This window comes from Leptonychotes weddellii, chromosome 10, assembly GCF_054177405.1.
Source record: "Leptonychotes weddellii isolate Sample4059 chromosome 10, ASM5417740v2, whole genome shotgun sequence".
Classification (NCBI taxonomy): Eukaryota; Metazoa; Chordata; class Mammalia; order Carnivora; family Phocidae; genus Leptonychotes; species Leptonychotes weddellii.
This window is the reverse complement of record NC_138378.1, coordinates 38,370,065-38,388,407: the sequence shown is the minus strand read 5'-3', so window position 1 is coordinate 38,388,407 and position 18,343 is coordinate 38,370,065. Positions and strand designations below refer to the sequence as shown.

Sequence of the window (18,343 nt, the reverse complement as noted above, 5' to 3'; positions counted from 1 at the left end):
ACTACGGACTCTGAAAAACAAACAGGGTTCTAGAGGGGAGGGGGGTGGGGGGATGGGTTAGTCTGGTGGTGGGTATTGAGGAGGGCACGTTCTGCATGGAGCACTGGGTGTTATGCACAAACAATGAATCATGGAACACTTCATCTAAAACTAATGATGTAATGTATGGGGATTAACAGGAAGGAAGGAAGGGAGGGAGGGAGGGAGGGAGGGAGGGAGGAAGGAAGGAAGGAAGGAAGGAAGGAGAAAAAAAAAAAAAAAGAAACAAGTTTTCCAGAACACCTGGATGGCTCAGTCAGTTGAGCATCCAGCTCTTGATTTCAGCTCAGGTCATGATCTCAGGGTCCTGAGATCGAGCCCCGAGTCAGGCTCCGCACTCGGTGCAGAGTCTGCTTGAGATTCTCTCTCTCCCTCTGCCCCTCCCCCAACTCACATATGCTCTCTCTCCCTCTCTCTCTCTGAAATAAATTAAAATAATAAAATCTTTAAAAAAAAAAAAAGGGAAACAAGTTACTCCACTGGCACATGCCTCAATGTCACTCGGCAGAGGGGCCCATCATCAGTCACTCATGTACTGAGCTGTTGTTCTATTGGCTTTTCCCTGACACATCTGTAATTGTGTCAAGAAGGTACCATGCTCTGGGAATATTTTCATCACTGTGGTGCGTATGGGAGTAGGAGGGAGGAACTGAGGGGGCACTGATGAAAAAGAACAGCCTCATATGTGACCTCAATAACAAGCCCAGCCATCTTGCTTCCTGGCAGCTGCAGTAACACAGGTTGTAAAGTATTTGTAGACGTCGCATCTGGGGGGGTTGGGGGGGTGGGGGAAGGTGGTCCAGAGAGACCAATGCCTGGAGCAGATAAAAATGGCAATGTTCAATTTTCTCTGGTCCAGTAGTTCTCAAATGTCAGTGTACAAAGCACACACAAAGAACTAGTTAAAAACGTAAATCTGCTACTCCTCTGCCTTCCACATCTAGACATGCCAGGAACTCTGGTTCAGAAAACCAGGGGTGGGGGGAAAAGTGCCAAGACTCTGCATTTTAATATGCACCCTCCATGGCTTGAAGCCTGTGGTCTCAGCTCTCAGAGGAACACAACTATAGTCCGAGTGACTTTGGGGGAAAGACAGTATGGAATCCCTGCACACAACAGCCCCCAGCCCACCAGTATCTTCATTTCTTTGGGGCCTTCTGATAATCTGATGAAAGCCCATTTTTTATTTCTATCACTTCCACACCATTCTTTTCTCTCCATTAGTAATGCAAATGTTTGAACAAGGCTTTCTACAAAACACCACTGATTTGCCAAACATCTTTCTACAATTACCCGGAACTATGAAGCTCCTAATAAATTAGCTAAAAAGCTAAAAATTCCCAATTAAAATCTTAAGTCTGTATAATTAAAGTATTGCTATGCTCAAAGTATAAATCCATGGAAGGATAAAATTCACCTCCCTCCCTTGGGAATAAAAAAAAGATGATTAGGGGGGCCTGGGTGGCTCAGTCGGTTAAGCTTCCAACTTTAGACTTTGGCTCAGGTCATGATCTCAGGGTCCTGAGATCGAGCCCCATGTTGGGCTCCACGCTGAGGGTGGAGCCTGCTTAAGATTCTCTCTCTCCCCCTTTTCCTCTGCCCCTCCCACCCCAAAAAAAGATGCTGGTTAATCCTTGGCAGGTCAAATCAGTAAGGTAAGGAATTTATTTATTTGAGAGAGAAAACGCACGTGCTTATGCACGCGCACATGTGCAGGGGGGAGGGGCAGAGGGAGAGGGACAAGCAGACTCCCTGCTGAGCAGAGAGCCTGATGCGGGGCTGGATCCCAGGACTCCAAGATCATGATCTGAGCCGAATGCAGACACTTAACTGACTGAGCCACCCTAGGCACCCCTAGGATTTTGTGTTTTTAACACAACCACAAATAAGATTAGAAAGTTAAAATAACTAAGAATCTGCCCAAAATACATACAAAGGAGCAAAGCCCTTAAACTTTAAATGCACTAACCCATTAGTGCCCTGAGAGAGTTGTTTAATCTAGTTGATTACAAATGTTTCATGTGTCAAAGGTCGAGAGGATCACAGTTTTTAATTTACCAGCCATATTTCAATAGGAGGGACCCAAACTCTTTTCAATTTTTGCAATTTCAGTAACACATGTTACAGATTCAAGAAGGTAAGATGAAGGTCGGTCGATCAATCAATGAATGTGTCCCCAAGCAGAGATACAATCATGTACCTCTTGGAAAGGCCTCTTTTTAATTCTACAGTATACCAACTTAGGACAATCGTCTATATGGAAAGAAATTTAAATGATAAGACAAAAGCAATCCCTTGCAGCTCCCCCAACTAGGAAGAAGCCAGCCTGCTTGGAAACATCTTCAAGGTTTCCAACCTTTCTGACCAGCCAGGTCTGCATGCCCCAGGCAGGGTGCCCCCCCCCCACACACTGATGGGACTCAGCAGAGATTGTGGTTGCTGGTGAGCAGAGGGGAGGGCTGTGGGAGGTCAAGAGCCCACCCAGCCTCCATACCCAACCCACCCTCCAGAGGGTTATGCTGCTTTCCTAATTCAGGAAAGTGAGTGTTCACAATGGAAGAAAAATAAGGGTGATTTCTGTAGCCCAAGAGGTCTGGCCAGGTACCAGCCCTGTCCTGTTGGGAAGCCTGTGTGGCAGGCGAAGTCCCAGGACTCAGGGTCACCAGCACTCCCACCATGATACCATGACAAAGATGAACAACAGCAACAACAAAAACAACGTAATGAAGAAGCTCTTACTAAATTTCTGCTTCTGTTTTAGTAACACTTCAGTATAAACAAAACAGGACTCTAAGTCAACATTTGTTTGATAAATCAATGTGACAAAATGAACTAATGACTGGAATAAAGGAGAGGATCTGGGTACCATTTTGGCAACCAGACTTGGAAGCACATCCTCGTGGCAAGTCAACAACTCGAGCCTGGCTCAGGTCATGTAAAAACCGAGATGAAACTAATAGAGATAGGGAACTCGCACATGGAGTTCGAGCCTTAAAAAAAAGAATAAAAAAGTAAAGACCTACACTAAATAAATGTAGTTCTATGGAAAAATGCAAACTTATGGGCATCAACATAATTCTTCCTTATATTGAGAATAATTCCCATTAGATTTGAACCTCAAACTGGAACGTTCAGGAATGAAAAGCCCACCTTTGTGCACCTGCAGTAGGCTGCCACCTGTGTCCTAGTCTATCCTCCATTTCACCTTCAGGATTCCATAGCACGGATTACTAAAAAGGCTACCCTGTCACTGGAAGTACAAATAAATAAAACCAAACGGAGCTCTTTCCCCACCCACCTCTCTACCCTACGTATTTCTTTCTGATCCTACAGAAGCCATAAATGTCTCAATCCAGGCATTCCAAAGTTTCCAGGCATAGGGATGGATCCTTGCTGATAAGACAAGTCTATGGAGAAAGTTATAGGTGAAGTGATGATGATATTCAGAGAAGCATAAAATTAAAAGCTCTGGCACCATTTTTCACATGCGTCAATAAACACATGAGCTAGTTCAAAGATGTGTATTTGAAAGTTCATTTTTTCAACTCCTTCTAGCATTTCAATTAAGTGAGGGTTTCAATCACACTAAATAAATGAAAATATAAATAATTAATGGCAATGCTATGAACTAGGTAGACCCTGGGCCTGAGGAAATAGCCCCTCAATTACAAAATGCCCCTCCCCATCTGCTCACACACACATGCAACCCCCTCTTTGTGAGACCCAGGCAAACACCCCCTAATTAAAGGGGAAGGTCATTTAAATTAAAGCAAGAGCAGGAAGAAGCTTCTCCCATCAGGAATGGCTAAGGAGGGTGTTGAAATCTCCCAATATCTAGCCACCCACAGAAGAACTCACGCGCTAGCAATCTTTTCTAGATAATCATCAGTATGTTCCTCCCAGAATCATGTTCTTCTGCAAGAATGCAACAGGGAAAAGAGCTTCTAGCTGGTGGTTCTGCTACTGCTTCCGTGCCCTGTTCCCTTTGGAAATATCTTTCAGAGCAAACACATTATGCTCTTGTTGCAACTTCTTCTGTCAGAATACATCGTGGAACACACAGGGCAGCCTATAAATGTATGGGGCATGCTGCCGATGCAGCCACGGAAAAGCATGAGGAGGCTGCAAGGCCAGTTCCAAGAACTAGCAGAGACCTGGTTAAGGCAGGCAGACCACAAGTCACCTTTACCAGCCCAGGCTTCACGAGCAGCAAGTAACTGCATCACCCATAAATAGAGCTCTGGGACTCGTGAAAATAAGAATCTACCCCTCACTGAAGTGTAAGTTTGGGAACACAACCGAGAATACCTCCTCCCCTCTGCATCCTTAAAGGTCAGTGAAAACCTCCGATACCCTGGGAGGCTGGCCCGGCTTGACCGCCCCAGCAGTGGCATCGGCCCTCTCGGAACCTGGGACATTCACAGACAGCACAGCTCACCAGCCCATGACACAGAAGTCCAAAACAAACTACGCAACCCAGGCTCACCTCCTGGGACATGGCAGTGAACAAGACCAAGGGAGCTTGAGTTCTAGGAGTGCAGTGGACAGAGGAGGAACAAGGAAACAAGCAGATAATAACAGACGGCCAAGTGCTGTGAAATTAATCATCAGAGTATAGTGACAGAGTAGCTGGCAGGGGCTTGCTCGGGACTGATGGGATCAGAGGATCCCTTCTGAGGAGGAAACACGGACACTGAGACAGGAGCCAGAGGTAGGAAAGAGCTCAGTCTGTTCTCAGAGCAGGTAAAGTGTAGGGACCAAGGGGCAGATGGCTGCGGAGCAGGGTGGACGGAGCCACAGAAGCCTGGGCACTCAGGCATGCTAAGTGACAGGAGGGAACTTAGATAGTAATCTAAAAGCATCTGGAAGGCGCCGAAGGGCCTTAAGGAGGAGCAGGACATGATGGTCTTATGACCCGTCCTACGCTGTCATATACTACTCTTTACCTCCCTTGCTGTTATTAGCCTTCCAGGTTTACGTTGCCCCAGATCTACCCCTGGGAGCAGGGACTGGGTTACAGGACTTCTTTCTCTCCCTCAGGTGCCCAGTATACTGTCATGTACTAAAAAGACACTTGATGCATAAATACACACACACACACACACACAGCGCATTTGTCCAGATGGTTTAAAGAACCTGTATTTTTTTAAGATTTCTATTATTTATTTATTGGCAGGGGGGAGCAGGGGGAGCGGAGGGGAAGAGCGAGAAGCAGACTCCCTGCTGAGCAGAGAGCCTGACATGGGGCTCGATCCCAGGACTCCTGGATCATGACCTGAGCCGAAGGCAGCCCCTAAAGAACCTGTATTTTAAAACTTGCCAAAATAACTATTTCTCTATAATGTATATAGTTTTCACTACTAATTGGATTATATTGAGAAAATGAAACATTTGGAATTGAAAGCTCAACTGACAGAAAGGCATGCTTATCTATCGGTGAAAACAATTTGGCTGCAGTCTTCCTACCAACACAAACACAAGCAAATTAGCTATTTGCCCAAAGAGGAACCCCCTTCTTTTTTTTTTTTTATTATGTTCAGTTAGCCAGCATATAGTACATCATTAGTTTCTGATGTAGTGTTCAACGATTCATTAGTTGCGTACAACACCCAGTCTTCCGAGAATGGAAAGGCAGAGACGGACCACAGGCAAAGAGGCTGGCCCCCACCATCACCAGGGCCCTGCATGTCTACTTGTCGCCACCTACTGGAGAGAAAGAGGACACAGATCTGCACGCTGTCTCAGGGTCTGAGACTCTGGGGCCAGTTAACTAGTAAAACAAATGAAATTGATACAGCATAATACATGCATTTGAAGAGAACGTTCCTAAAAGAAAGACTCAGAAATAACTAAAATAAAAGACTTTCTTGGGGCGCCTGGCTGGCTCAGTCAGTGGAGCATGCGACTCTTGATCTCGGGGTTGTGAGTTCAAGCCCCACATGTGTACAAGCCCCACGTGTGTAGAGATTACTTAAAAATAAAACAGTAAAAAAAAAAAAAAAGACTTTCTTACTCTAATAAGCTAGCATGCCTCATGAGATGTTAAAAAAAAATCATGCTTGTATATCTTTATGTTAGAAAGAGGAGGCACTGATTTAGAATGAAAACAAAAACTTGACTAAAATTTTTCTCCAAATAGAGTTAAAGCAGAATAATAAATCAGAACTACAAAACAGCAATCACACCAAACTAGAGAGAGTAAGCAGAGGCAAGAGGAAACCTGGGAGAGAACGGTGTCCCAGAAAACAAGATTCAAGACCATGCAAACGGCAACAGTGGTAGGAGCTGCTGAGTGGCCAGATCAGTGCCCACCAGGCACGGAATCAGGCAACATGGAGCTCAGGGGGCCTTGGCAGGAGCCTCTGCAGATTACAGTACACTGAACAGGCAGCAAGCAGAAAGGAAATGGAGGCGTTTCTCAACTGGAAATGCTAGGGAATATTTAAAAGCCACAGGAATTAGATGGATGAGTGAGAGAGACAGACTGACTGGACAAGAGGACAAAGGGCTTAATGGAGGCTGCCAGGAAAGTAGACGAGAGGCCGGGGAGGGCGCCACAGCCCAGGCTGGTCTGGGTCCACCAGATACAGGCTCACAGGGCCTTGCTTGTAGAAGGGCTCAACCTTGGCTTCATGATCTGCTGTGACCATCCTGAAATTCTTTATTATAATTTTTTAACAAGGGGCCCCTCGTTTTCATTTGGCACTGGGCCCCACAAATTATAGAGGGAGTCCTGGCCCAGGGGAGGCACTGGCCTCAGCACAAAGAAGGGCAGCTCTGCTACATACGTAGGAAGAGGGGGGTGGAGAAGCAAGGTTAATGCCATCCGATGGCTTCTTTGTGAAGCAGATAGACAGCCATCTGTTATGAACAAGCAAGAGAGCAGATGAGGGGGGAAAGGTTAGTAATACTCCACGTAGGGTGGAGAAATTTGGCCGACTTCATCTTAACCAAGGGATGGAGGTTAACACCACCTGTAATAAGACAGATCAGTCTCATGTACTTCTCTACGATGCACTGAGAAAGGCACATCACTTTTGTGCTATTTGCTATTCCTGTCAAAACACATAACCTCAGTGTAATCAGAGAGCCCAAACTGAGGAATCATCAACAAAACAGCACACCAGTACTCTTGAAAATCGTTAAGGTCATGAAAGACAAGGAAAGGCTGAAGAGCTGTCACAGATTAGAGAAGAGAAATAACAATTAAATGCAATGTGGATTACCCTGAAATAGAAAAAACGACATCAGAAGAAAAAAAAAAAAAACTAGTGAAATTTAAATAAGGTTTGTAGTGTAGTTAATGATGTGGGAAACAAAGGCAAAAGAAAAGTTAAATTTCCTCACTATTTACAGTCCCCTGACAAGTCCTTGAAACAGGCAGAGTGACATTCCTGTAGGAACTCAGCTGCCTCAATGTTAATACTTTGCTAAGGGCAAAAGACAATCTCAGCTTAACATTATCCCAACCTCCCAGATCCTTTAACATATAAAAATTCATTTGGAAACTTCCTTTATCTCTACCCCCAAGATACATGTTAGCAATCATCCTCCAAGCATATGGCCCACTGATACACATCTACAGGGTCTCATGGCTAGGGTTTTACTAGTAATAAATGACCTTTTTCTAACAATAGCTAGCCCCCTCAGGTTCCTGGAAACCTTGCTTCCAAAATTCCTTAGAGACTTACCAGCCCCCTCCCAACTTGAAAGTATATAATCAGTTGCTCTTCACAACCCCAGTGCAGCTCCTTCTGCCCGCGGGTCCTGTCCCCGTGCTTTAATTAAACCACCTTTTTGCACTGAAGACATCTCAGGAATTCTTTCTTGGCCACTGGCTCCGAACCCCAACATTCCTCCATCAATTAACGATATTATATCAATATTAACTTCAGTGTTCCATCAGTGTACTATGATTATGTAAGGCAATAAAGTTAGTGGGAGCTGGGTAAAGCGTCCAGCGGAACTGTGACTCCAACTTTTCCTTAAGTCTCCAATTATTTCAAAATAAAACATTTAAATTTTCATGTGGATTTTTCACTTGTGATTTTCTTTAATGTTATAGTTATTCCAGGAACTTCAATTACCACCTTTGAAGTCCAGCACTCCTACGTCAGACATGTTCCTGCCTCTCTATCAACCCAAAGCATCAGCAACAAGTAAGAAAGATTATGTTCCCCTTAAAAATAATAACTTGGAACTAAGAAAAAAACAAAACAGTTAAACAAACAAACAAAAAAATCACCCATGGGTAAACCGCTTATTTTTTTAGTTTAAATAAATGGACTAAAAATTTTAAAAATAAAAATAAACCATGGCCCCCAAAGCACAGGAGCCACAGGCATTTTTCTCCAAAAAAGGCTGGGAGGTGGCAAGCATTCAGAGACTATTAGATTTCTCTTCAAAAACAATGTCAGTGACCTCAGATTTTAGGCAATAATTTTTTGCTTCCTGATTTTGAAAACTGCGTTTGCATCTTGGTTCTGCCTCTTAGCAGCTATGTGACCTTAAGTTACTGCTTAAGCATGGTGCCTCTATTTCCTCATCATACCCTATGATAAAGATTAAATTACTTACTACATTTTAAAAAAAGAAACATTAGAGCAGTATCAGCACATAGGAAATTGTATTGGGAGAGGCAGGGATGAAATTAGGATGACACTAGATTTGGGCCTGGCTGACAAGGTAAATGGTAGTCCCATGAATTTAGGAAAAAAGAAAACAGAAGGAATGTGTGGAGGTGGGGTAGCAGGAGTTTCCTTTTAGCTTTCTGCATTGGAGAGGACCATCAACTGCATGCTGTGAATTGACTTAAACCAGTCTGCTTTTTCATAACTATTAGGTTTTTCTTGGTTGATAATAGTAAGGACCCAAAGAGGAAGAGAGTCTGCTATCCTCCTCTGGATGGTATCAGGTTATACTGATGGCAAGTCTTAGATCAACTTCGGCCATACACACAGACTTTCATATTTAAGAGGTGAATTTATAAGCAAGTAGGCACAAAATAATTCACATCAGCTATTTTGTAAGGCTGACAGTACTCTGTCCCCCTGGCTGTCACAATGACATCTCTGTAAGAAGTTCCCCAGTGAGGGGCACCTGGGTGGCTCAGTTGGTTAAGCATCTGCCTTCGGCTCGGGTCATGATCCCAGGGTCCTGGAATCGAGTCCTGCTTCGGGCTCCCTGCTCAGCAGGGAGTCTGCTTCTCCCTCTGCCACTCCCCCAGCTCATGCTCGCTTTCTCTCTCTTAAATAAATAAATAAAATCTTAAAAAAAAAAAAAAAAGAAGTTCCCCAGTGGCACATGCATGAGGCAACCAGAGTCCTCAGACCCGTGCTGGACAGGGGACTATTTTGATATCAGACATTGTCCATAAAGATTCAGACTATGGGCTGCTATCTTTTCCTACTCTATTCTTGTGAAAAGAGTATCTCAAAAGTATTTTATTCAATAAATATCAATGAAAGAAACATTATAACTTGGAACAGGTCATACAGCTTTATATTTATCTAATACTTCCCCCACTTACTGCATCATTCCACTTCACAGCATCCTAGGAAGGGAGGGAGGGTAAGGGGAGAAGGAAGAACAGAAATGTCCCTTCGGTTCTCACTCCTCTGCCTGCTCCCATGTGTCTCGAAGGCTATTAAGTAGACACATTAATTAAAGCCTCAAGAAGTGTTAAGCATCTATAAGAACCATACAGGTTGCAAGAACTATCACAGATGTCCTTTCTCTATTTTAATTAAAATTTTTCCTCAAAGCTTAGAGAGCTGGCAGCAAATCCAGGTCAGACAGTGCTTCAGAAAAATAAGGATTTACAAAGCACCTCGGGAGGCCCATGTACCCACGCCTGGGACAAAACCCACTCCTGGTAACCATTCCAAACCCGTGCAGAGGCCAGGTCAGGGCTCAGTGGAGCTGTGCCGCTACTCTGCTGCCACCCAGCGGCGTGTGGGGGCTAAGGCACCTTGCAGCGGGGCAGAGCTGGGCTCTTGGAAAGGACATTTTCTCTGGAATCCGAAGTCAGGAGGAGGTAAGGGAGAAGTGCTGTCCAGCCCACCACAGCACCAAGGAGATGCAGTGTAAACAGATGCATTCTTGGGAAGGGATGTATTAAAATGGATATTAGGTTGCTACAATGAAGTCTTTCCTCCACCTCAGACTGGGAACTGCTTGAGGGACTCAATCAAAGCCAAAAGCCAGGAGACAGACCCCAACAGAGTCCAGGCTTACCTGCTTTGGATCAGAGGTAGCAGCGCCAGGAGCCGGGGACTCCAATTCTATGGTCACAGGTCCATCATTCTGAATGTGGACTTGCATGTAGGCACCAAACTTGCCATCTGAAAGAGCAACGCAAAGAGTTATGAGAGGTTACTCTGTCTAAAAAGTCACCTAGATCAATGTAATCAGAAACATGAAGAGTAGGACTAGCCAGTAAACACGGGAAAAGGTAGCCAATTCCATAAGTAGGGAGGGAAATGCAAAACTAAACAGTAGAGGTGCCACTGTAAGCCCTACAGACTTGGCAAGAATGAAAAGATCTGGGAACACCAGGGTCGGGAAATGTGGGGTTACAGGACTATAGAATGGGGAGAAGGTAAATTGATTTAACCACTTTGGAGGGCATTGTGATGCTTGAACAAACTCTACAACTCTGGAATTCCACCTTGGGAAGTCTACTCAGAAATTCTTACAGAAAATCAAAACCACACTGAGATACCACCTTACACCAGTTAGAATGGCAAAAATTGACAAGGCAAGAAACAACAAATGTTGGAGAGGTTGTGGAGAAAGGGGAACCCTCTTACACTGTTGGTGGGAATGCAAGTTGGTACAGCCACTTTGGAAAACAGTGTGGAGGTGCCTCAAAAAGTTAAAAGTAGAGCTACCCTATGACCCAGCAATTGCACTACTGGGTATTTACCCCAAAGACACAGATGTAGTGAAAAGAAGGGCCACATGCACCCCAATGTTCATAGCAACAATGTCTGCAATAGCCAAACTGTGGAAAGAGCCGAGACGCCCTTCAACAGATGAATGGATAAAGAAGATGTGATCCATATATACAATGGAATATTACTCAGCCATCAGAAAAGATGAATACCCAACTTTTGCATCAACATGGACGGAACTGGAGGAGATTATGCTAAGTGAAATAAGTCAAGTAGAGAAAGTCAATTATCATACGGTTTCACTTATTTGTGGAACATAAGGAATAGCATGGAGGACATTAGAAGGAAGGGAAAAATGAAGGAAGGGAAAAGTGAAGGGGGGGAAATCAGAAGCGGAGACAAACCATGAGAGACTAAGGACTCTGAGAAACAAACTGAGGGTTTTAGAGGGGAGGGGGTGGAGATGGGTGAGCCTGGTGATGGGTATTAAGGAGGACACGTACTGCATGGAGCACTGGGTGTTATACACAAACAATGAATCATGGAACACTACATCAAAAACTAATGAGGTACTGTATGGTGACTAACATAACATAAAAAAAAAAAGGAATGTTCGAGGGTGTTCAGTCTGGCAATGTTTATAACAGAAAAAGTGGACAGAATCTGTCCCTCACTGGGGGGATGAATGCATAAACTCTACTTTAATTCCTCAGTGGAATACTATGTGGCAGCCACATGAGTCAACAGGGCAAATCTCAAACACATGATGTGATATTTAAAAAGTCACTTGCTGGGGCGCCTGGGGGGCTCAGTTGGTTAAGGGTTTGACCCTTGATTTCAGCTCAGGTCATGATCTTAGGGTCGTGGGATCAAGCCCCATGTTGGGATCCACGCTCAGCAGGGAGTCCGTTGCAGATTCTCTCTCTCTCTCTCTCTCTCTCCCCCTTTGCCCCTCCCCCCACTTGCATGTGTGCACACGTGCACGCTCTCTCTAAATAAAATAAATCTTTAAAAAAAAAAAAGTAACTTGCAACAAGGACATATCATTTAATACCATTCATTCATTTATATGATATTTTCAAATATCCAAAACAAGTTATATTGTTTATGAAGATATATATATATATGAAAAAAACATGAGCAGGAAAGAGAAAAGCCAAACACAGGACAAGAACCACATTCATACCGAAGAGAAGGCAGGGGATGGTGGAATTTGAGAGAGACAGACCTCAGACAAACATGACTAGCTGGGTCGTGAGTACACTAGTATCTATTTTCTGTATGTTTCATAATTAAAATTTTCAAACAAATTAACTATAAAAGGAAAAGGGTAAGGGGGGAAGGGAGGTCCTGCTCCCTCACTGTGGGAACCATCCTGCTCCCTAGGATTCATTTCACAATGGCCACGGGCTGCCCCAGAAAAGAGCTCCTCTCTGTGTCCTATTCCAAACCTTCTGTTTTAATACCCAAACCCACTCAATCATGTCTGATCAATCCCCAAATGCTGAATTACATTTATAAAGAAAGCCAAGAATATGCCTTGAGAGATGATGCTGTGGAATAGGAGAATGTCAACTCCATCCATCCAAGTACCTCTGTTAAGCCCCGGGCTTAAACACTGCTGATGGCACATACAGATGCTTACTCGAGAGAACACACTGGTCTTGACAATTTATCAATTAAATTTACTTATATTAAATTTATCCATTTAAATCCAAAGTAAGACAAGAATTGGGTCCAGAATTAGGGCGCCTGGGTGGCTCAGTCGTTAAGCGTCTGCCTTCGGCTCAGGTCATGATCCTGGGGTCCTGGGATCGAGTCCCACATCGGGCTCCCTGCGTGGCAGGAAGCCTGCCTCTCCCTCTCCCACTCCCCCTGCTTGTGTTCCTGCTCTAGCTATCTCTCTCTCTGTCAAATAAATAAAATAAAAAAATCTTTAAAAAAAAAAAAAAAGAATTGGGTCCAGAATTAAAATAGTATGAGTCCTCAGAAACAGAACCATCAGGAACTCTTCTGCTGCCACCTACCATTAAGGAACAAAGAGAGCATATGAGATCCAGTCCACATGCGAAAACCACTCACTGCTTTTCACTCACAGCAACTATGTGCCAGGCATGGTGCTAGAGACCAAAGACTCAGCTCCCAGGCACAGACAGCCCTGGCACTCATGAACCCTGTGGTCCAGTATGGGGGACAGCTGGGCATATCGTGGTGACAACGCAGTATGGCAGAGACCTTGAGGGATTCTGGCTCTGGAGACCAGAGAAGGGTCCGAGTCCTCCTTGGGGATGGGGAAGGAATCAGAAAGGCTTCTTGGATGAGGCTACACAGGGTCCAGGACTTGAAGGACAACCAGGACCCAGGCTGGGAAGAGAAGGACAGGCCCGGTCCTCACAAACTCTGAGGCTTTGGACAACTTCTTAACCTCCCAATGGCTCAGTTTCTTGCCTGTATCACAGGGATGCTAACAAGAGGACCTAAAACATGGGGAAAATTTAATGAGACCGTGCATGCAAGTGCTTGGGACAACGGCTCACACACGGTGTGTGCAAAATCAGCATTTGCTCTTGTTATAAAAAGTCATGTTCAAGACTTGTTCATGTTCATTGTTATAAAAAGTCCTGTTCAAGAGGCTCCATACAACCAGAACCATGCTTCCCAAACTGTGCCCTGCCAGGTATTCCTTGAATAAAGAATGCCACGGTCACATACTTCTGGAAAACCACATTTGTTTGAACTCTCCTTCAGAGAATCACAAAGCACAGCAGCATGTAACAAACTCTCAACATGTCCTTGAGTAGAGAAACCTATTTAGTTTCTTTACCTTGGTAGTTCCCAAACTCCCCTGGGCAAGGAGCCCTAATTTCACACAAAACATCCTTTACAGAGCAGATGACCCTCTGAGAGAGACCAAGGAAAAGAAAAGCACCAAAGAGACACACTAGGCCAGGGCAGGCCAGCCTGGGGCCTCTCTGACTCCCTCCCTGGAGAGCGGCTCTGCTCTCAGGTCCTGGGCTCCCTCGGACACCAGACCCACTACCACATGAGGTGACCTCCATGCACCTCTGCTCCTGCCACCACAACCACACAAGTTCCATCTCGGACTCCTCCCGCCGGTATCACTCCCTCCACTGCTCCTTACCTCCTGGAGGGTCTCAGCAAAATGGGCATACCAACGGCTGGTTCCCTTCAATGCTCGGACAGCAGCATTAGAAACTACATTAGAAGCACCCAAGCTGTTCACCATTTTCACAGGCAAGATTAACCACATTCCTATCGCGCAGCCAAACGTGCTCAAACAATGGTGACTTTTCTTCAACTCCTATCAAATTGAAGAGGCCATTTAAATCTACAGGGCTTTTGTTTTATCCATGTCAGACTAGCTAAAAAGACATCAGCTGGGAAGGAAATCATGTGTTTAATTGCATGCTAAAATTATGGCTACAATTAGTAGCAAATTTCAGCCGCTGCTCTCCTCAGGGAAGCTGAAGGCAGACTCAGGAGAAAAGGAATTATTTCCGACCTTGAATTTCTGTTGCCAGGATATACAGCATATGCTTCACCATGTTTATCACTCCAAGTAGCGAGAAATTTATTTTCTTTTCCTGTTTTTCTTCAGTTATGAACAGAACTATTATCTGAATTTCCATTTGTACAGACAATAAATCCAAAGACATGTTTTAAGAGGTCTTAAAATGGGAACATTTTTTCCAGTTCAGATCAAAGAGTAAAGCCCCATGAAAAATTATACTGGCCAGAGGAAATAAAAACATTTTTTAAAATAATCTTAAAAGACAAAAACCTATCTGCAGAACTACAGCTGGGCTCCAGTGGTGATATAATCAAGTCATCCTTAACTCAAAGTCCCAGGGTTCTGTCCAGAGCCGGAGGAGAGGCACATGTCAAGCACGTTTGTGCCACACATTTCCAGCTGGAACCCCAAACCTGCTGTGACCTGGTTGTCCAAGGCCTCTACCGGCTCCACACCAGTGAGCCCCATTCACCTGCGAAGGCTGACATCCCACCCCTTTGAACAATACTTGATGATGGTCACCACTCCCCGAGAAGCCCTGCCCCGCCTCTCCATGCCCCGGCTGGTTCAAGGATGACAGCAGGACACTCACCACAAGGAGGATGCATGTTAGTACAGGCATGGCCCTGGGCCCACAGCCCGGCAGTCAGGTTGCAGGAAATCTGGGTCCCTGTTACTGCTGTCACTCCTACCGCTGTCCATGGTAGAATATGGGCAAATGGGGGTGGGGGGCAGGCGACAAGAAAACCACACTGAAAGAACATGCTATTGAAGAAAAATGGAGAACAAAAGGCCTGACGGTTTCTTGGATTGGCTGGGAGCAAGCCCGTACACTTCCCACAGCCAGCCTGCACAGCCATGACCAGGCTGAGAGTTGGCCTACCTCTGGGGACAGGTCCTGAGCCTTGGGCCAGCCCACCTGAGCACATCCCCAAAGGCAGCTCCCTCTGTCACTAAGGCAAAGTCCTCACCACCCAGGCTTCCTCTTCGTTCTACTTTAAAGCTGTTCAGAGCCTGGGCAGGCAGGGAAGAGGGTTATTGATGGAGGCTCCAACATTAGGTGCACCAGCTGGGAACCAAGAAATCAAGCAAATGTGTGGAACCGGGGGACTCAAAATAAGCATGTGGCAAGGCAAGGGCCACTGCAGCTAATGGATTTTGGTCTAGACCCACAGGCTTGCATCACGCCTGGAACCCGGGGGAGTGGACCCTGGTGGGTCATGGGCACTAGGGTAGCTCTGTCCGCCAGCATGGAACTGCTTCTCTGAGGGTAGAGTGCCCCGCCCCCACCTCCCCAGAGGGCTCAGCTGATTCGGGGCACCACCAGTAGGGCACGGATTCCCCAGGGGGCTGATCTGGCTCAAGGGAGCCTATGAAGCAGAGGCCAGGGCTCTGGGAGCTATCAGCAAAGACCAGCAGCTCCAGTAACAGCATTTCCTAAATGACTTGGCTGGGGAAAGGATTCAGTTGCAGGAAAAGGGTCACATAACAGGCCCTGTCAGCCGCATTAGACCTCAGTCAGCAGCATTAGAAACACTGGCAGGTTCCATTCCACATCCAGGGCCATGGAGGGAACTGGAAAGGCAATTCCTGGAATCTCGTGGCTTCTCCCCAGGCTCAAGTCTCCCTTATCAGGAGTCTCTGCTTGTCTCTGCCGTTGTTCAATCCACTCAAGAGAAACACCTCCTCCAGGCAGCAGATGTCTCAGGCCTGGGACTCCATGGCCAGAGGAACTGATGAACAGGCCCTGTGGCCCAGGATGGAAATGAAAGGGCCTACTCCCAGGTGAGGGCACCTGCCACCAAGGGGCCACCCCAATTCCAAACCAAAGAGCTGGAAACAGGAGCTGCCAGGGGAAATAGCCCAAAATTAACCTCTCTCTGGGTTAAATTCTCATCTGAGCTGAAGTTCTGAAGTCAGATTCAAGGCAACTGGCATAGCCCTCCTCGCCTAACAGGGAGGCTGAAGGCAAGGTTTTCTCTGGCCATCAGGCTTTGCTTGGACATCTCTGGTCTTTGCTGGGGTCCCGGGCATGGCATCATTCTGCTCGGGATAACTGCATGGAAGGCTCCCTGGTCTCCTCATTGAGGCACCAGGGAGCCTGGGTAGGGACATGCAGTGTTTGAGGCCCCAGAGGACCTACATGGAGCCTTGTGCAGTGCTGGCGCAGATGTGCTGAAAGAGCCTGGACCCCACCAGGCAAGGACACCCTTCCATCGAGAGCAGCGAAGTAAGAAACCAGAAAGAACAGCTTCTGAGCTCATCAGACCATGGGGTTTGATTTTAGACTTTAATTCCTTTATACCTGAATATGATACAGAATTTAAGCTTGACCTAAAAGTTTTCCCTGGGACTATAATAATGGAAGAAGATTTACATTCAAGTTCAGTGCATCTCCATGTTGTTGGCATTTTTTTTTTTAAAGATTTTATTTATTTATTTATTTGAGAGAGAGAATGAGATAGAGCATGAGAGAGGGGAGGGTGGAGGGAGAAGCAGACTCCCTGCTGAGCAGGGAGCCCGATGCGGGACTCGATCCTGGGATTCCAGGATCATGACCTGAGCCGAAGGCAGTCGCTTAACCAACTGAGCCACCCAGGCGCCCATGTTGTTGGCATTTTATTATGAGTTTCCTATGTATTATATTAAAGGAGTGTATTAATATCATCACTTAGCCTCACTGTAGAACCTCTGGTGTGCTGGGTTGGGTGATGTGGCTGGACATGGTTTGGGACACAGGCTAGGGAATAAGTCTTCACTTTTGGAAGAGAATGGCCTTGGAGGGGCTTCACAGCAAGGTTCTAACCCAGTTCAGAGTCTCTAGGAAGAAAAGACATATGGCAGAAGTAGCCTCGGAGAGGCTCAAAGGTACATTGGAAGGACTAAGCCTGCAAACTCTGACCCTCCCCTGAGCGGGGAGCCCCCATGGCCACAAAACAGTCAAAGGAGGTAAGGGAATATGCTAGAGGGTGATTATCATCATGCACCACAGGATTCATGAATTTATACAATGAGTGTGATCCAAATAAACATAACACAGATTATTTTCTAGAGCTAGACAAGCTGATTTAAAAATTCATACAGAAAAACAATTAAGAATAGGCAGGAAAACTCCAAAGAGCAATGTGGGTGAGACTCACCTTACCCAATATGAAAGCATACCAAAATCTTCAATAACTGAAAGTGTTTCTTCATCATATAAATAGATCAAAAAAAAAAAAAAAAACAAAACTTAACAGTTCATAAACACATATAGGAATTCATATGGGATAAAGTCAGAATCTCAGATTAGTGGAGGTAAAGATGGTTTTTTAAATAACTGTTTTGGGAAACCATTTCATAACCACCTGAGAAAGATAAACTTTGGATCTATGTTTTACATTGTATACAAGATAAACTCCAAATGGATCTAGGATTTCAAAATAAAAAATGAAAGCATAAAAGCACTAGGGGGGAAAATAGCCAGATTTCTTTGTAACTTTGGAGTAGGAAATGTCATAAAAATCCTAAGAAACTATGATTCAAAATCCAGCAGACATTTCAAAAAATTAATATCAGAAATGTCTGTCCTTGGGGCACCTGAGTGGCTCAGTCGGTTAAGCATCTGACTCTTGATCTCAGCTCAGGTCTTGATCTTAGGGTCGTGAGTTCAAGCCCCATGTTGGGCTCCACGCTAGGCATGGAGCCTACTTAAAAAAATAAAAAAACACAAGGGCACCTGGGTGACTCCGTTGGTTGAGCATCCAACTCTTAGTTCCAGTTCAGTTCATGATCTCAGGGTCATGGCTCCGAGCTCCACATGGAATCTGCTTGGGATTCTCTCTCTCTCCCTGCCCACCCACCCCCCGCCCCTGCTCATGCTCTCTCTCTCTCTAAA

At 45.3% G+C, this 18,343-nt stretch overlaps 1 protein-coding gene across 1 annotated transcript in view; it reads right to left on the bottom strand.

Moving 5' to 3' along the window:
- Positions 1 to 18,343, bottom strand: part of DTD1 (D-aminoacyl-tRNA deacylase 1) — a 138,705-nt gene that overhangs the window by 101,379 nt on the left and 18,983 nt on the right. Inside the window, exon 4 of the mRNA XM_081831987.1 lies at positions 10,276 to 10,382. Within this exon, the coding sequence (XP_081688113.1) occupies positions 10,276 to 10,382 (107 nt within the window). The remainder of the gene's footprint in view (positions 1 to 10,275; positions 10,383 to 18,343) is intronic.